Source organism: Carex rostrata, chromosome 34, assembly GCF_964058835.1.
Source record: "Carex rostrata chromosome 34, lpCarRost1.2, whole genome shotgun sequence".
Taxonomy (NCBI): Eukaryota; Viridiplantae; Streptophyta; class Magnoliopsida; order Poales; family Cyperaceae; genus Carex; species Carex rostrata.
Genome location: NC_135951.1, coordinates 2436972 through 2457277, shown reverse-complemented (window position 1 = coordinate 2457277; position 20306 = coordinate 2436972). Strand labels below are relative to the sequence as shown.

The window sequence follows — 20306 nt, the reverse complement described above, 5'->3', positions numbered from 1 at the left end:
ACAATGTTTGTAAAAGTGCACAACACAATATGATTCAAATTTGATTGGAAAATTCCCTGACTAGCATAGAATTTAGTTGGATTAATGGATTGATTAATTAACCACGGGCATTTTGAAATCCGAGAAAAGGAACAAAAAATAATGCATTGACTATTTTTTTCTTGGACTATTAATTTGTAGAAAACAGATCATGTCTAAGTAAGTAGACCTAAAGGCACCTCATGATTCATTTTGACTGACTAGAGGTCTAACGTATAGAATGAAGCGTAAAAGGGAAATAGACACTATTCCAGTGCACCTCATGATTCATTTTGACTGAGATCGACAGAGTATAATAGACACTATTCAATGAAAACGAAAAAAATAAGTGAAAAAACAGATGATCGACCAGATACGATGCAAAAAGAATGTCGTGCAATAAACAAATTAAAATCGGAAACCAAAGATTTGTGGAAACTTTACTCAAGTAATTGGTTGTATAGATGAAAGACTTGGTACAAATAAAAGTATAAATTAATTTGAGCTGGCCCAATGGGTTGGGTTGGGTGCACCAATGGGTCCGGTCCAGCTGACCCGCAGTGGCTTAGAGATAAACACTGAAGAATGGTCCAACCAGAAATATGAAAAATATCTTCAAGGAACTATTGCAACAAATTAAAACCACGATCGTTGTCAAACTATGAATGGTCCTGACTTGTACATGCATTGCCAAAAATTGAAAAAGTGCACCATAACTAACGACAAGTGTGCTGAAAAGTTGCATTGACCTGAGGTCAATGGAAGAGATAATTGCTGAATCGTATCCATATATATTTTTAATTAATTGTAATAATAGCCTTGGGAAGTCTATATATAGGAATGAATCCTTGGAGGGTACCAGCTGCATCATAAAACAAAGCAAATAAAATAAATTTCCAAAATGCCAACAACAAAAGCTCTCCCAGTTCTCTGCATTCTCTTCCTATTTTTCACTAGCTCTCTCCTATTGTCTTGTACCGAGGCTGCTCGAATCCTGGAAGAGAGCAAGGCTGGTTGTAAATCTCTCTCTCTATCTTAATTAATAGCTATTGTATTCTTTTTTCTTAAGGAAGTATTCAGATTTTAATTTACATGATAATTCAATGAAACTAGAACCAGCACAAGAAAAAGAGTTTGATAGAGTTATCTTTTAAATGATGGAAAGTTGAAATTTCTAGTAATAGATAAAGTGACAAAGATTTCTTCTGTATTTCTTTCATTTGTCAATTTTAAATTGGAAATCTACTTTGTCATCTCCTCATTTTCAGTAATTCCTGGGGGGGCATTAAATCCAAATAAGCCTTTACCCAAAGGCGGGCCTTACACTAGACCCTGCACTAAGTATCATTGTCCAAAACCTTCGACTCCTCCTGAAGAAAAGCCATAGAAGAATGATGTCTGGTTACATGAAGGAGTCAGAGCAAGAAGAATGCAACAACGTATTATGTATACATGTATAAATAATAAGTGTGGTTTATATATGTGATCGGTGGAAATCCCAAATAAGGAGTGAATTTTATATATTAATGTTGTAAAGTGTGCAATTAAAAAATAGACTTATATAGATTATATTTGTGCCAAAAAGTAGTGTACATGTAATTAATTAATAGAGTTATATAGACTTGCATGCTGTAACAAGGAGAGCTGTCAAGCAACCCCACTTGACACTAATTTTATTATCCTTAAGTAATTATTTTGGTTGAAATAAATAATTGTGAAGTATCATAGACTCTGCTGTAGCTGACCTCTGTGAATGATTCTCTACAACACACAGAATTTTGAAATAGTATATATTATTTAAAACTGATTCTCTACAATGGTCTGTTCCCCTGTTTCTCAATTTATAATTTCAAAACAAATTTAAGTCAACTAAAATTCATTAAATATTAAAATATTAACTACTGTCTAGATCCATATTTATTTTAAAGTTGACCCACTGTTTACTAATTTATTAATTATACTGAGTCGTATAATATAATTGAGGAAAAAAAATGATCATGCTCAAAGGCTCAGATTCTTAAACTAATTTTTGAGAAAAAAAAACGCAGACCAATTCCTTGTCACCCTATCTCTATCCCTAATTCAAACCATTCAAACCGATGTACTTTATTTGATTGTTTTGTAGATGAACAGAGAGATTTAAGATTGTTGGATTAGTTGACTCAAGTCGTTGCTCTCTCTTTTTGGGATAGAGATGGGGTGGCAAGGGCATTTTATTCTCAAAAAGTAGGATGAGAATCTTAGCCACTAAGCATGATCATTTATTCCCTTAATTATATTTGATGACTCAGTATAATTAATAAATTAGCAGATGGTGTTCAATTTAGAATTAAATTTGGATCCAGCCAAAAGTTCATACAATCAAAATTTAATGATTTATTTTACTTAAATTTGTTCTTAGCTTTTGTTTTTAACATTTTTGGAATTTATTTTATCATGCTTTGTTTATGATGCAGCTGGTACCCTCCAAGGATTCATTTCTATATATAGACTTTTCAAGGCAATTATTGCAATTAATTTAAAGTAGATATGGATACGATTTAGCTTTTATCTGTCCGTATCCAATCTGCTTATACCTCTTAACCAATGTATTGCCAAAGCATGGCGTGCCAAATATATCTACCGGCACACATAGCTAAGAACGCGACATGTCTTGTTAGACATAGGTGCATATTTTGCATAGACTTATCTTTGTAGGTTCAAATTAGGGACTATAATGAACTTGGGTAATGTGATCATGAAGTTATCTTTGTAGGGAAACATTTGCCGCTGTGATAATAAAAGCGGTGTAGATGTAGGTGCATATTTTGAGTAGACCTATCTCTAATTGTAAGTTCAAATTAGGGACTATAATAAACTTGGAAAATGTGATCATGAAGTGTAGTGATAAATCTTTGGTGTTAATTGTTTTTATGGCTTACTCAGTTAGTTAATACATTTACTTGTATTGGGATGTGAAATGATGGAGTGGATAATGCTAAATGATACCAAATTTGTTTCACCATTCAAATACGAAGACATATAGTAAAAAGATGTAAATATTTAAAATCAAATCTACCTTCAACAAATACGGATAGGGAGTGGGTAATCTACGAATATGGATATAAAGCGAATAATTTTTGAATAATTAAGTTATATGAATAATTCATTTATATAATATAATACATATATTATAATCAAAACATACTTGTTTTTAGTAATGCCAAAAAAAAAAAAAATTGCTCCGGTCCAGAATCTTAAGTTAGTCGCACAATGGGGTATTAAAGTCCAAGGCAGGTCTTTGTAAGAAAAACACTGGTTTTGATAAGAAAAGCGGATTTGGGTTAGGTAACTGCTTCATTTTAGGTCCGTATATCTGTTCTCTTTATCTCTAATAGAATTCGGATTAATTTCTCTATTTAATAAATATCCGAATTAAGAATCAAAAAATTATCAATTGCGTTTATCCATATTTGGATTCTTATACGGAACAGATTCGGATGGAGTTTACCGGATTCATTTTCAGGCCTAATAAAGCGAATAATAAAAGTAGCTCCTCGAATTGTTGAAAAGATAATAATATGATAATAGATGATCGTGCAATCCACAAACGATAAAGTTGGTTGATGATGCCTAGAACTTTAGTAAATGGATCACCAACAAAAATCATAATCTTTCAACTTTTCCTGTCCAATTTGGTTGATGATGCCTACATCCATTTAAAATAAAGTTTGTTAATGATAATAAAGACAAAGTTGACATACCCATTTTATGTTAATACTTGCAATTATTTTCTAATTTATTTCAAAAAATCCTAAATCTTTTGTTCATTCTTTTTTTTTTTTTTGAAAGTTAGTGGCTTTAAATGCCAACTAACAATTTTATTGATAAAAAACGTATTTACAACGAGTCAAATAACTCTAATTACTAAATCTAAACTCATTTATTCTCATTAATTAATCTAATCTACTCTTATCATCTAATCCTACCTATTTACATTCTTAAATACCCTAATACATCATTCTCTAACCCTCTCCACGATTGGATTTATTTTCGTTCGATAGCCGCTGCACTTCGACGATCCGAACTACTCACCATTGCGCTTTGACACTCACCGCCACACTCCGACGGTTCGATCTACTTACCATGGTGCTCCGACGGCCGGATCTACTCACCGCGACGCTCCAATGACCGGATCTACTCACCGTCGCTCTCCGATGGCCGAATCTACTCATCGCTGCACTCTAACGGCCGGATCTACTCACTCTAGCGCTCCAACAGTCGGATCTACTCACCGCGGTGCTTTGACAATTGGATCAACTTACCGCTTCGCTCCGATCGAAATGATTAAAGACTATACACTCCAAGCTCCGATGATACCGCACTCTTTTTCCGCTTGACTCGGCTCCTTCCCCTCTCTCTCATTTTCTTCTCCACTCCAGGAGATAGAGATGAGAGAGGAGAGTATATTAATGTGTCAGATTGAGATCTAGAAGAAAATAAGAGGAATGAAATGGAGTAGAGAAATGAGGCGGCTAGGTTAAATCACCATTTTTTTTCCTCTTTTTTGCTCTCTGGACGAAAGAGCGACATCTTTTGTTCATTCTTATTACATAGGTACAAACGATATTTGTAAGCAATGGAAATAATTTCCTTAGCTTTTGGGCTTTTGGGTTCAAATGTCTTATTGGTTACATGAATTAATCGGATACTACATAAAAAAATAACAAATATAGTCCCTTACGTAATAAAAAATTACAAAAATAGCCTCTTATACCCGATAGAAAAAGTGACCCCATTCCCCCTAAAGTACTCCATTCCACTTCCAAGAAAAAGTGAAACAGAAAAGAAAAGTAAAAGAAAAAGTGAACTAACCATTGACTACTATACTATCAAGTCTTCTCCACGCCACTTTCAAATTGAATTTAATATTTTAGCAACAATATAATTCTGAAAATACATGTACTACATCGAGATAATGGCATCGGGTTGAATCGCTCTCGTGAAAATGTAATCACTCTCGTGAAAAAGAGCTTACCTTACCACTGAAAGTAATCACTCTCGTGAAAAAGAAAAAAAAAATAATACAAGTTAAATAAGCATTGTACACGTCACTTCAAAGAGCTTACCTTACCACTCAGATCTCAACACACTCCTCCTCTTTACTCACTTCTCATTTTCACAACTACAGAGCTTTGGACAAGGTAATAATGATTGACCCCACTCCACCTAAAGTATTCATATCAACTCTCGTTCAATAAAAAAAATAAAAAGAAAAGACGAAATAAACATTGAGTACTGTACAAAGTCTTCTCCACACCATGGTTTGGAAACTCAGCCGAGTCCAAGATGACTCGGCTGAGTCAACTCGGGTCTGATCTGAGTTTTACCCGAGTCTCGCGCCAATGCAAGTTTTTCATAAAAAAATAATTGAACAGTGTTTGACTCAGCCGAGTTATCTGATTTTCATGCTGAGTCAGGCCTAGTCAGACCGAGTTTCCCCGAGTCAAACCGAATTTCACTTGAGTCAGTACATGGGCAGTGAAAATTATTGTCCTAGACTGATTTGGTTTCCCGCCTCAGCTTTCTGTTGTATCTTGCTGTTGTGAGCAAGAAAATCATTGTTATTGATTTAAGATTTAAGTTCAATTTTGCATCTTTTGAAGAAGGAAATGGTGCTCGAAAAATATTTGGAAAGGGCGTATTCCCTGGCTGAGTTAGGACGAAGAATCTTCAGTTATTTCTGTGGCTAGACTTGGTGTATAATTTTGTACTATAGAAAATTTGAATTTCTTTTCATTAACATAAAAAAAAAAATTCAGATTAAATTTAATATTTTAGTAATATTATTTGGTATTTCAACTTGGGTTATTAACGTTGAAAACAAAATGAAAGAAAAAAAATGAAGGTAAATATTTGGAATTTCAACTATTATTCTTAGGAACATTTTTTTAATAATTAGTATTCTAGGAGTGAAAGAAACAAAAAATGAACGAAAATATTTTTGATTGCTGGAGCCAATTTTGTCCAGGCTCTTTATCAATTTTGTCATGCTTTTTGTTAACAGTTTTTTCAATTTGTATATTGTCCGGGTTAACGCAGAGTGGTCACTTTGACTGTATCTTTATGAACTGAGCTATTGTCAAGTCCTGTTGTTATTTTCGTCAATCATGTATATTTGGGAGTTGTTTTGTAGATTAACAGCTAGATTTTAGATTGTTGGATTAGTTCACTCAAGGCGTTGCTCTCTCTCTTTAGGATAGGGATAGGGTGGCAAAGGATTGGTCCGCATTTTTTTTCCCTAATTATATTTCATTACTCAGTATAATTAATTAATAAATTATCACACAGTGGATCAACTTTGAAATAAAACAACGATCTTCCAGAGCCTAGAAGCTAAGTTAATATTTAATAATTGACTGAATTGTAGTTTACTAAAATTTGTTTTTACATAATAAATTGAGAAAAGGAGAACTGACCTTTATAGAGAATTAGTTTTAAGTAATTTTAACTATTTCAAATTCTGTGTGTTGTAGAGAATCATTCACAATTATTTATTTCAACCAACATAATTACTAAGGGATGATAAAATTAGGGTCAAGTGAGGCTACTGCAGCAGAGTCCTTGTTCCTGCATGCAAGGGATGTAGATAAACGCTAGTTTTTGGCATATTTATTTAGATGAACACTAGTTTTTGGCACAAACCTATATGACTCTATCAATGAATCACACACTTTACAATATTAATTAATATATTAAATCCCCTCCATATTGGGGATTTCAACCAAGCACATACATAAATCTCACTTTTTTATTTATACACGTACATAAATACACTGTTGCATTCTTCTTGCTCTAATTAACTCTTTCATGTAACCAGGCATCATTCTTCTACGGCTTTGCATCAGGAGGATCAGGAGGAGAACTATGACAACCTTTTATATAATACTGACTGCAGGGTCGAGAGTAAGGGTTGCCTCCTGGCCATCCCGTAGGGGTTGGATAGATGATTGCTGAAAATGAGGAGATGACAAAGTAGATTTCCAATTAATAATTTACTAATAATAAAAGAATTACGAAAGATATCTCTCTCACTTTATCTATTACAAAAAATTTCAACTTGCCACTTAAATAATTAGGTGCAAATTAAAAGGTACTGGTTCAAGTTTCATTCAATTATAAGTCAATTAAAGCCTGAATACTTCCTTAATTTAAAAAAGAATACACCAGAAATTAATTAAGAGAGAGAGAGAGATTATTTACTACGAGCCTTGCTCTCTTCCAGGGTTCGAGCAGCATCGGTACAAGGCAATATGAGAGAGCTAGTGAAAAATAGGAAGAGAATGCAGAGAACTGGGAGAGCTTTTCTTGTTGACATTTTTTGGAAGTTTATTTTATCCAGCTTTATCCAGCTTTGTGTTATGATGCAGTTGGTACTCTCAAGGATTCATTCCTATATATAGACTTTCCCAGGCAACTATTGTAATTAATTAAAAAAAAAGATACAGATACATATATAGCACCTCTGGACCTTTCTACAATGATATCTTCACCGTTGACCTCAGGTCAATGCAACTTTTCAGCACGCTTGTCATTAGTTATGGTGCATTTTTCATTTTTTGGCGATGCATGAACAAGTCAGGATCTTTTCTAGTTTGATAACGATTGCAATCTTAATTTGTTGGAATAGTTGAATGAAGACATTTCTCTCTTTCAGGTAGGGTGGCAAGTAAAAATGGTTGGACCATTATTTTTCTTAAAAGATTTAGAATATCTTAATATACACTTGATTTATCAAAAGAAACCGGTAAGTTAGAATGTAAACCAGGCACTAGCCTCTACTCCAGTTGACAACAAGTGCAAATTAAATAGTGAAGATAATGAACTCACCAAGAACACCACATTCAGAAGCCGTAAATATAATTATGAGGTACATAAAAAGTAATCCCGGTAAGGGTATTTGGATGAAAAATAATAATTCTAATGATATATGTGGCTATTCTGATGCATATTGGACCGGAAGCTTCTATAGAAAATCGACAACCTTTTTTGCACATTTGTAGGCAGAAATGTAGTGACATGGAAAAGTAAGAAATAAATGTTGTAGCATGATCAAGCACTGAAGCCGAATATCATGCCATGGCATCAACCGCAAGTGAACTAACTTGGATCAAGTAATTCCTATTAGACATGGGATTTAAAGAATTGATAAAAATGTATTGTGACAACAATTTGGCATGACGTATAGCTTCAAATCTCATGTTCCATGAGAGAACAAAACATATAAAAGTGGATTGCCACTTATTGGATTTATATATTAAGTAGAGTTGTGGACTCAAGTTAGATATTGTGTATATTTGAACTATCACTTGTACGGTATTGGATTTTAGTTTAAGACATACGCTCCATAAGAAATGGAGAGTAATACCATAACATATGTTTCATACCATATGTGCAACTGACCAACATGGTAACAGAAGATATGATCTCTTCTTTTTTGTTGTGTGAGACCTGCAAGATCAAAAGGATCTCATAGTACTCTTCAATTTTTTACTAAATACTTGAAGTTTCTTTTCAATTAGTTATTTTGGAATGTCGCCAGTGATCATGTATGATGCAATCTAATGGAACATATCTGAATAGCAATTGATTTGGAATGAAGAGATTCTAGATAAAAGAAAAGGATCATTTGAATGTTACATAAGATTATATTCACTGGTGCACCAATTATGTTTATGTAACATAATTGTGAATATATAAGTATGGTTGTATTAATAAATAGAAGAGATCCTATAATACTTAAAAATGTGACTTGATGATCTGGGGTATTACATATTTACTCTACTTAGATGTTGTTATATATACCTAACAGTTGGATAACAACATATGCTCTCAAATTAAAATATGTTGGTCACGGCCTATTTCCTTGTATGAATTTTAACAGAGTTAAGAGATTACGTTCTCTTAGTTTATAGCGGGTATCCCATTTTGTGCGAGTGGGAGATGTTGGATTTATTAATTGGTACACCCGTTATGGGAAACCCGAATCCAAAACCTGACCCGTTATGAAGAGGTGCTAACCCATTATGAAGGGGTGCAGACCCTTTATGAAGAGATGTATTGGTTTTATATAAACCCTATCATTATGTCTCTTTATTCTCCCTGATAACGAAAAACAGTAACTGCCAAGAAAGAGAGAAAAGATAGAGAGCACCAGAAATACTCTGTTAACGCTTGAAGGCTTCAGGTCGTGGAAAACGCAAGGCTTCCGGTTTTGGCCTGTGATTTCTTGCAAAACCAGTAATACTGCTACCCTTATAAGATCCACTTCCACACGAAGATTAACGGAGTAATTTGTAAGTTCTATCCGTTAATTAACAATTAAGAAACTTTAAAATTTAATAAAACATGAAATATAAACATATATAATTGAATAAGTAGATCCAAAATTAAGTGTGTTTGTAATAACATTTTTTATTATAGCAAGTACCTGCAGTTTTCATAAGGGGAATTCAATTTCTTCATTTACTTAATGCAACAAAAATCACGCTTTCAAACTATAAAAAGTTCAAACATATTCTTTATGTGTTCCCAAAACTAAGATATTGTACAGCCTAAATGACAAACCTAACAGAGTAATAAACACAATCCTAAGAAGGAAAACAAAAAAAAAACCTAAATAAAAGGCAGATGACTAGACAAGATGCGAAACTTGGTGGGGCGATCAACAAAATCGGCATCGATGATTTGTGGAAACTTTAATCAAGTAATTGGATGTATAGATCGATGAACAGTTAGCTAGGTTGGGTCGGGTGCACTAATGGGTCGGGCGGGCCCAGCTGACCCACATCTGCTTTATATCATTTATTTTAAAATCAGAAGACAAACTTGGAAATGAACACTGGAAGTGGAATTACATACAAACAATTGTGTATGTATACCGTGTGGTCCATATCTAATTGGAAAAAATAAAAAATGGTCCAACCAATTTTACTTTTAAGAGAAAAAACAGGAGCCAATCCCTTGCCACCCTATCTGAAAGAGACAAATCTCTTCAGTCATCTAATTCAACAAATTAAAATGGCAATCATTGTCAAGCGTGCAAGCGTGCTGAAAAGATGCATTGACAAAATAAAAAAATCAAAGTCTAAAAACAGAATTACCACAGCTGAAAAATATCTACTGTATATGCCCCTACAAGTATCGATTAGTACTGGTATCTCTCCTCTATATTATGCACTTTAAATTGAATTGGATGACTGAAAGTCGTGAGGTTGGGATTTATTGATCTAAATTCGGATTTATTCTGAGTCATCTAAACAAATAATATGTTTTTCTTTGATTAAATACATCATTTATATGTGTAGAAGTTTAAAATTAGTTACAATTGTACCCGCCACACCTATTATTATTATTACATGTATTGCCACACCGGAGAGGAGAGAACCGCAAATTTTTTCGCTTTTGCGAAATTTTTTTCTCCCAGTGATATTTCATCCCCTCCCCTCCCTGACCCTTCTTCCAATGAAAAAAAAAACCTAAGAGAGAGAGATGGAGAGAGAAGGGGAAGAAGGATCGTTCCCTCCCCCTCGCACCCCCTCCTATCGTCCCCGCACGCCACCCTCTACCCCCTCCCTCGCGCATCTTGCCTCGGTCGTTCGCGAAGGTGATGCATCCTCGGAGGAAGCACCGCCATGATTGGACCGATGAGATGGCAGCAAGAGATCCGATTCAGCGGAGTCCCCAACTCCCAAGTGAAAACGAAAGAGGGCCGGAGTAAATGTGTGCAATTTTAAATAATGACCTCTGATTTTGGAAGGGAAGCACTAATTTATTTTGTTTGTTCATCTTTGTAGCCTCCCAGGGGATTTTGGCTTGTTTCTCTGATTTGTTTCTCTTTGACCTCTTGTTCATCTTCGAGGAGGTGAAGATAGATATCTCTAAGGGCCAACACAAAACTCCAGAATTTACAAGTAAGCCTAAAGAGTTACTTTATGTTAATGCTTCATTTGCAATTAATCAGAAGAACTACAGACAACTTTGATTCCAGTGACTATATGCTAAATGAAATATGGAAAGTTAGTATTCTGATAAATGTTTAAACTTCAATACTGAGCATTTTTCCTGGTTCCGTACTATTATTAACACAAGTTTATCTTTGTGCATTCAGAAATAAATCCATTGAAACAAGTGCCAACAATTGTTGATGGTAGATTTAAGCTGTTTAAAAGGTACCCGTTATTTTATCCGTCAAGAATTTATATTGGTTTATTTATTTAATAATGAAATAATTTATCTAAGAAGGTACTTGTGCTATCACTCTGGTAGCCTCACGTTACTGATCTATTGACATGTTTGTCTTTTGCAGTTTATTCTTCTAATTAGATTTAGGCACTAGCTTTAAGTTTCACATTCCATTTTATTTTATTTTTTTAATGTTAATTTAATCATCTTACCTTCTTTACTGGTTTTACAGTCATACCATCTTGCGGTATATTGCTTGCTCTTTTCCTTCAGTATCTGACCACTGGTATGTTTTGTACATGATGTCTTTTTTAAAATTCACTTTTATCTTTTGTATTAGTTATTTCTTTGATAACAGTGCAGAAGAACTGTAGGGAAGTTACTTCTTGTCCCGATACAAAAAAAGAAATGGAGAGTAAGAGAAAAAAGAAATGGAGAGTAAGAGAAAAAAGAGGAAAGGAATTTGAAAAGAAATAAATCAGTACACCATGTCTATTTAAAAATATAAATCTATTTGTCTTTCTATCTCTACACATCACTTCGATCTTTTTCTTCCCAAATCGACTACCCTTTCCTTTATTTCCAAATTCATCACTCTTCCTAAGTAAATCCAAATTGATACAAAATTGGCCTGACTAAACCCAAATTAATTGCATATTTTCCACACTACTCTTCTGATAATTCATCACTCATTTCTCATTTCATAATTTAGATCTAAGATTCTTTTCTCCCTCTCCACAGAAATCTACAGAGCAAAATGGGAGGGAATTTGAAAGCCTCTTTGCCATCTCTCGGCACCAAATTGCTCCACTCAATCACAACCTCTGCGAAGGCTCCTTCTTCCTCTTCTTAAAATTCTAATAACTCACAAAAAGAATGTGCTCGTGCTGCTGAGAAGGATTTGGAGAGAGAGAGATCAAGGCCGCACTGTACGATGCTGAGGAGAAAGAGATCAGAGACCTCTCCATCAATTTGTGGCTTAAGGAGCTGAAGATGGTGCTTATGATGCTGAGGATGTACTCAGCGAGTACCAGTACGAAGTTACACAAGAATTGCTTATGAGGCATCCAGTTTTCTCAAGGGAAACAGATGGAGGTTAGTACTGTGTGCTAATAAATATTAAAATGAGAACATCATCGGCATCATAAGCAAATTTACACAATACTATCGTACCACTACTTGCTGAGAATATCCTCGGCATCATAAGCGACCTTCTTGAGCTCCTTGAGCCAGAGCTTGTCGGAACAGTCTCTGATCTCCCTCTCCTCGGCATCATACAGTGTGGGCTTGATCCGCTCTAGAGTTCGCATCAGCCTCTGAAGATCCTCCTCAACGACACAAGCACATCCCTTCCAGAGTTATTAGAAGGAGCGTGTGCAGAGGCTGTAATTGAGGGGAGCACATTGAGAAAGCAGAGATATTTATGCCATTATGCTCTGTTCCTCATCAGATCTGATGATGGGTAAGCAAAAAATTATATTCCAAGTGGTTTCTGATTTATGAATTAAGTCACTATTAATATTCGTCGCTTAATATATCTTTATTAAACGCTTCCTTTTCGTGATTTATTAAGTGGGTGGTTGGTTAACTTGACCCGTGACCCAAAAAATGCTGCATTTTTTGTGTTATTTGATTACTAAAATAATTTATTTTTGGTAGATAGGGAAAATTGAATTGATAATTGAATGAATCCACCGTGCGAAAAAAGTTTCTTTTAGTACACGAACCCAAAAGAGCTTGAGGACAGGAGCCTATTTTCATACTGACGCATTTTTTTTTATTTAACATATATTCATTAATTGTCTACTATGTACAAAAAATGTAACATGGTATAATTTTTATTTAAGAAAATGAGTTTAACAAAAAAAAATTTTCAATACCACCAAACTATTACAGAAATAACATTTTATAATATCTTCAATGAGCTCTTTTTCGATTGAAAACAAAATCCTGACTTTCGTTCCAATTAAGAGATCTGAGGACTGAGAATGTTTAGCTATGTTTTAATAAAAGTTTAAATTTATTTTTCCTGTACAATTTTCTAAAAGTGGACACCACAATATATATGATTTAAATTTGATTGGAAAATTACCAGTCTTGAGTCGAATTTAGTTTGATTAATGGATTGGTTATTTAACAAAGTGCATTTTGATAATCCGAAAAAACAAACAAAAAATAATAATGGATTGACTATTATGTTCATGGAGTATTGACGATTGCATAGAACGTATAGAATGAACCGTAAAAGCAAAATAGACACTAATAAGTCATAGTTTGACTGAGATTGACACGGGGCTTATTCCAGTGCACCTCGTGATTCATTTTGACTGAGATTGACATAGTATAATAGACACTATTCAATGAAAACAAAAACAAAAAACTAACCAAAAAAAAGAAAAAAAGACGATTGATCAGATAAGATGCAATTGTCGTGCGATAAACAAATTAAAATCGGAACCAATGATCTGCGGAAACTTTACTCAAGCAATTGGTTGTATAGATGAATGAATTAGTAGAAAGGTATAAATTAATTTGAGTCGGCCCAATGGGTTGGGTTGGGTGCACCAATTGGTCCGGCCCAACTGACCAGCATTGGTTTTGAGATAAAGACAGAATGATGGTCCACTTTTCCAACAAATTAAAACCACGGTCGTTGTCAAACTATGAAAGATCCTGACTTATACATGTATTGCCAAAAATTGAGAAAATGCACCATAACTAATGACAAGTGTGCTGAAAAGTTGCATTGACCTGAGATAAACGGAAGAGATAATAGCTGAATCGTATCCATATATATTTTTAATTAATTGCAATAATTAGTTAATTACCTTGGAAAGTCTATGTATAGAAATGAATCCTAAGACTGTACCAGGTGCATCATAAAACAAAGCAGGATAAAATAAATTTCCAAAAATGTCAACAAGAAAAGCTCTCCCAGTTCTCTGTATTCTCTTCCTATTTTTCTCTAGCTCTCTCCTATTGCCTTCTACTAAGGCTGCTCGAACCCTGGAAGAGAGCAAGGCTGATGGTAAGTAATCTCTTTCCTTCTTAATTAATAACTGGTGTATATATACTTTCTAAGGTAATCTCTTTCTTTCTTAAGTAATCTCTTTAATCGCCATGATAATTTAAAGAAACTTGAACCAGTATCTTTTAAATAATTGGTAATGAGAAATTTTTAGTAATAGATACAGTGAGAGACAAATTTTCTGTATTTCATTCATTAGTAATAAATTAAAAATTGCAAATCTACTTTGTCATTTCAGCACTCGACCCAAGAATATTCAAGCGAGACCCTTCGGTTCGACCAGGCACAGCACCAGGCCAGCCTTTACACACCAAAGTGCAATAAGTATTATAGAAATTGTCCTCCTGAAGCAAAGCCCTAGAAGAATGATGCCTTGTTACATGAATGCAACAAAGTATTTATGTACGTGTTTAAACAATATTTGAGATTTATATGTGTGATCGGTGGAAAATACCCAATAAGGAGAGGATTTCAAATATTAATATTATAAAGTGTGCAATTAATTAATATGTTTAAATAGACTTGTGCCAAAACAAGTTTTCACCTAAATAAATCTTCCAATTAATGCCATCTACATTGCATGCAGTAACAAGCTAGGAGAGTGATCCAGCAACCCCACTTGACCCTATTTTAATTTGTATATTTATCCTTAAGTAATTATGTTGGTTGACATAAATTATTGTGATCAATTTTTTTTATATTGTATTTGGTTGACATAAATCATTTTTGTATTTTTACCTCTGTGAATGATTCTGTACAACACACATAATTTTGAAATAGTTTATATTTGTTAAGCCTAATTATTTATAAGGATCAGTTCCCCTGTTTCTCAATTTATGATGTAAAACAAATTTAAGTAAACTACAATCCATTAAATAATTAAATATTTACTGCTGGCTAGATGTACATTTATTTTAAAGTTGACTCACTTTCTGCTAAATTATTAATTAAATAATTAAAAAAAAAGGTCATGCTCATGCTTAGAGGCTCAGATTCTCAAACTATTTTTTTGAGAAAAATAGCAGACCAATCCTTAGCCACCCTATCTCTATTTCGAAGAGAGAGAACACGACTTGAGTCAACTAATCCAACAATATAAAATCTTGCTTTAATCTACAAAACATTTAAATAAACTTTTTGATCTATATTGACAAAAGGACAATTATAAGAAACTTCACTTTGACCACAGGTCAACAGAGAAAATGTAATCATTCAAGAAATTAGCAACGGGACTTGACAATGTGTAGAAATTTGGTACAAACCTTAATGTTGGACTATAATTGTATTTGTATTTTGTATATATAGATCATTACAAATATAACAGATGTGCAACTACAACAAAATTAAGCATTTGACAATAATAGCATAAAAAAAATTATGAAAAATTGATATTAACAAACCTGTATATTATGTATGGTATTTGTAATCCTTAATTCTAAAAAATGGGAATTGTGAAATTCGATTCGGAAGCTGTATCTCACAAAAAGAATGAACAAAAAGTGGGAATTGTTGATTTACTAAAATTAGAATTAATAGTCTTATTCGTTTTGCATTTTCATGAAGAGTTTTTTTTTTTATATATATATACTTTATATGTATGAAGTCTCCTGTTGGGGCAGAGAGTGATATATGGAATGAAATAGAAAGTTTTATTTGAGACTTTATTTTTACTCTTCTCTATTACTACTTAATCGGTACGTGAGCTTAACCGGCAAGATCGTAACAAGACCACTTTGCGTCAACTACTCTCCTTGTTACTGGATGCATGTAATGTAGTTGTTGGCACAAATCCATATAACTCTATCAATTAGTTGCACACTTTACAATATTAATATATTACATCCCCTCATTTATAAGAATATATATAAATCTCACTTATTATTTATACATGTAGACATAAATACTATGTTCTACTCTTCCTATTCCAACTCTTTCATGTAACCAGGAATCCTTCTTCTATGGGTTCGTTTGAGGAGATTTACCACAATAATACATCCTAGTGGAGGGTCATCCAGTATAAGGCATGCCTCCGGGTGATGGAAACGAAGGGTTATTTGGATCTAATGTTCCCGCACCGATTGCTGAAATTGAGGAGATGACAAAGTAGATTCCAATTTAAAAATGACTAATGAAAGAAATGCGGAAGATATCTCAGTCACTTTATCTATTACTTGAAATTTCAACTTGCCCCCATTTAAAAGATACTGGTTTGAGTTTCATTGAATTATAATGTCAATTAAAGTTTGAATTCTTCCCTCAAAAAAGAATACAACAGCTTTTAATTAAGAAAGAGAGAGAGTACTTACTACCAACGTTTCTTTCTTCCAGGGTTCGAGCAGCCTCAGTAGAAGGAAATATGAGGGAGCTAGTGAAAAATAGGAAGAGAATGCAGAGAACTGGCAGAGCTTTTGTTGTTGACATTTTTGAAATTTATTTTATCCTGCTTTGTTTATGATGAAGCAGGTACCCTCCAAGGATTCATTACTATATATAGACTTTCAAAGACAATTATTGCAATTAATTTAAAAAATATATGGATATGATTTATCTTTTATCTGTCTGTATCCAATATGTTTGCACCTCTTATTAGCTAGTATATTGTAAAACCACAGTGTGCCAAGTACATGTACCAGCACGCACAGCTAAGAACATGGAACGTCTTCTTAGACGTAGGTGCATATTTTTGGTAGACTTATCTTTGTAGGTTCAAATTAGGGACTACAATGAACTTGGATAATGTGATCATGAAGTTATATTTTTCTGGCTTACTCAGTTAATATATGTACTTGTATTGGGTTTTCAAATGTTAATGTGCCCTTTTTAACAATGTATAAACCATAGGGATGAAAACGGAGGCAAATTTGGAGGGGATATTGCTAGTTAGAAAACCCCATCAAAGAACAAATCACACTCCAACAATTCAAATGAGGAGACATAATCACTGGTTCACAAATAATGGATGTAGGTAACTTGTTGAGTTTGTCAAGGTAATTTTGCAATGAAGCCATCTTAAAGAATATAATTTGATATGAAATTATGTGTTTCTCGTTTTCCCTTTCTCTCTGAAAGAAATGTTTGGTAATGTTACAGGAGGATTTTGTTGTGGCAGCAATCAAATGCACTGGCATGGTGCTTGGCAACTATATATCGTGTCAAGTATATACTTCTTTGTTATTTCCACTGTTCTCATATGCACTTTTAATTTCATAATAGAACATCTCCTATATATATGCATTCTTAAACAAAAGTAATTATGTATCCTTTTAGCATAACAAAAAAATATTCATTTTTCTTAAATAAAAAAGAACTTTCATATGACATTTTGAAATAATATGGGGAAGCAGAGGTGCATAAACACTAAAAAATTTAGATGTAGATGTGATATTTCCCCATTTACTCTGCAGGGATATGCATAACATTTGTTGTTTTGTAGGGAGATAAAGTAAAATTTTAGGTTGTAGAGGAGGCACCAAATTTCCCCATTTATTTGCACATAATTTCGTTATATATATATATATTCTTTCTAAATTTTTACTAACACTTTTGTAAATTCTCCTCTTTTGTAGGGTTGTTTCTTCAAAAGCGGCAATAAGGCCCAGTCAGCACTCGAACTAGAGAATTTTTTTGTTTGGTGTTTGAAGAATTTCAAAGCGTGCAACATTTGCCGCTGTGATAATAAAACGGGGGTAAAAGTAGAACTGTAGATGTAGGTGCATTTTTTGGGTGGACTTCTCTTTGGGTTTTATATTGAAGGCTCGTGGTGTTAATTGTTTTTCTTGGCGCGCTTACTCGGTTTATAAATGTACTTCGCATTGGGTTGTGAAATGCTAATGTGCCCTTGTTAGTGCATCAAGGCAAATGCTTATTGGGTAGCAAATTATAGTAGAGTATTGCATTAAAATTTAAAAGTAATTCTCCGTGAGATCCAATTACTGCAACTTAATTATTTGACAGGTGGAGGTGGTTTCGTAGAAACAGCAAGGCCCCAAGGTACGTATTATGTGGCTATAGGCATAGGGACCCCACCCCAACTAAAGTATTAAATTCATCCATTCTCATCATTAATGAGAGAGGAGAAGAGAAGATCCGATCCGTTTTAAGATGCGTGCACTCTGCTTTAAAATACGTACGCAGCTGTTTTAATTTTCAAATGCACATATCTTGAAGCGGATCGGACGGTCTTGAAGCTCATTGGACCCAAAAGTATGTCTGATATCCATTGGACCTGCTCTGTTCTCCTCGTCAATTGACTACTGTGTGTACTGTAAGTCTTCTGCACGCCTTAAATTGATCCAAAAGCTTCCTTGCGACAAGGTAATAATTTTTTTTCAATGGTCGACAAGGTAATAATTAGTGACCCCACTCCATTCACTCTCGTTAAATAGAAAATAAAAACAAAACAAAACGTCAAATAAACATTGACTACTTGTACAAAGTCTTCTCCCTCTTTCCTCATTTTCACAAATAAGATCTGATAAGGTTCTTTCCTCCCTCTTCACAGAAATTAATCTACCGAGCAAAATGGCAGGGAATTTGATAGCCACAAAATTGCTCCGCTCAATTGCAGCCTCTGCGCACGCTCCATCTTCCTCTTCTTCAAATTGTAATAACTCACAAAAAGAATGTGCTCGTGCTGCTGAGGAGGATTTGGAGAGGCTGACGAGAACTCCGAAGTAGATCAAAGCCACGTTGTACAATGCTGAGGAGAGAGAGATCAGAGACCTCTCCATCAATTTGTAGCTCAAGGAGCTGAAGAATGTCGCTTATGATGCCGAGGATGTACTTAGCGAGTATCGGTACGAGGTTACACAAGAAATGCTTATGAGGCATCCAATTTTCACAAGGGAAAGCAGTTGGAGGTTAGTGTTATGTGCATATAAATATAAAAATGAGAACATTCTCGGAATCATAAGCGACTTCTTCAGCTCCTTGAGCCAGAGCTTGATGGAATGCTCTCTGATCTCCCTCTCCTCGGCATCGTACAGTGTGGCCTTAATCCGCTCTAGAGTTTGCATCAGCCTCTCAAGATCCTCCTCAACGGCACAAGCACGCCCCTGGTGGGAGTTATTAAGAGTGTGTGCAGAGGCCTCAGATCTGAGTTGTGGAAATGAAAAATGAGTAAAGAGCAATAGAGCCCCCAGATCTGATGACGAGTAAGCTATAAGCAAAAATTTATGTTCCAAGTGGTTTCTGATTTCTGAATTAAATCACTATTAATATTCATCGCTTAATATATTTATAAAACGCTTCCTTTTCGGGACTTGTCTAGTGGGTGGTTGGTTAAATTGACCCGTGACACAAAAAACGCTGCATTTTTTGTATTATTTGATTACTAAAATAATTTATATTCGGTAGATAAGGAAAATTGTAATTGATTGAATCCACCATACAAAAAAAGTGCCTTTTAGTACACGAAGCTAACCAATTTTTTTTTTCCCGAGTGCAAACAATATAATTTCAGAAATAATTGTATCACGAACTCGTTTACAAGTATGAAAAATGTATCCCGAGTAGTGCAAACATATAAATACTTTTAAACGTCCTCCAGCACCATATGCAAAAAAAAAAAAAAAATCAAGTTTGGTGGTCCCTAGATAGTTATGGCAATATTAAAATTTTTAGAAACATATATAATCCCTCCATTTATTGTGAGTGGCCCGCCACAAATATTTATTTCCCAGGGCTGTTTGGAGAATTTGATTGTGAGTGACCATTATTTACGTAAATAAATTAACAAAAGAATTAAATTGTAATGTAATATTTTCTTGTAAAAACGTTGCATTTTACGAACGGGAAACCGAAATCAAAATTGGTGAAGGATTTCTAGGAAATTGACATTATCTTTTGAACTTCAAATTAAATTTTTGTGCTTCTGCAAAAGTCATTAATTATGACCTTTTGCATAAGAGACTTAGGTATCATTTCGACAAGATTTTAACTAGTATTTTAGATTTTAAAGATTTTAATTGTACTAATTGTAAAATTTACAAATTAGCAAAACAAACAAAAATTATTTTTTTCTCTTTCTACTAGCAAA

At 34.0% G+C, this 20306-nt stretch overlaps 1 protein-coding gene and 3 long non-coding RNA genes across 7 annotated transcripts; 2 read left to right on the top strand and 2 right to left on the bottom strand.

Moving 5' to 3' along the window:
- Positions 1-743: 743 nt before the first annotated feature.
- On the top strand, positions 744-1743 carry LOC144548911 (uncharacterized). Its single transcript, XR_013509495.1, has 2 exons — positions 744-1034; positions 1287-1743. It is a non-coding gene; the product is annotated as an uncharacterized LOC144548911 (long non-coding RNA).
- Positions 1744-6643: 4900 nt separating this feature from the next.
- Positions 6644-7721, bottom strand: LOC144548913 (uncharacterized). Its single transcript, XR_013509497.1, has 2 exons — positions 7261-7721; positions 6644-7010 (listed from the first exon to the last, which is right to left on the bottom strand). It is a non-coding gene; the product is annotated as an uncharacterized LOC144548913 (long non-coding RNA).
- Positions 7722-10465: 2744 nt separating this feature from the next.
- On the top strand, positions 10466-16816 carry LOC144548909 (glutathione S-transferase T1-like). 4 transcript variants are annotated; one of them, XM_078297631.1, is made up of 7 exons: positions 10466-10779; positions 10854-10970; positions 11168-11228; positions 11474-11527; positions 11600-14269; positions 14508-14671; positions 16598-16816. In XM_078297631.1, exons 1-5 carry the CDS (start codon positions 10692-10694, stop codon positions 11613-11615), a joined length of 336 nt encoding a protein of 111 aa, XP_078153757.1. In that variant the 5' UTR covers positions 10466-10691; the 3' UTR covers positions 11616-14269; positions 14508-14671; positions 16598-16816. The 4 variants fall into 4 exon arrangements, with proteins under 4 accessions (XP_078153757.1, XP_078153759.1, XP_078153758.1 ...); XM_078297633.1 differs by lacking the exon at positions 16598-16816 and adding an exon at positions 14856-15069; XM_078297634.1 differs by having other exon boundaries at positions 10469-10779; positions 11983-14269; positions 16598-16698.
- On the bottom strand, positions 15854-16715 carry LOC144548915 (uncharacterized). The gene is made up of 2 exons (XR_013509499.1): positions 16576-16715; positions 15854-16350 (listed from the first exon to the last, which is right to left on the bottom strand). It is a non-coding gene; the product is annotated as an uncharacterized LOC144548915 (long non-coding RNA).
- Positions 16817-20306: the final 3490 nt, after the last annotated feature.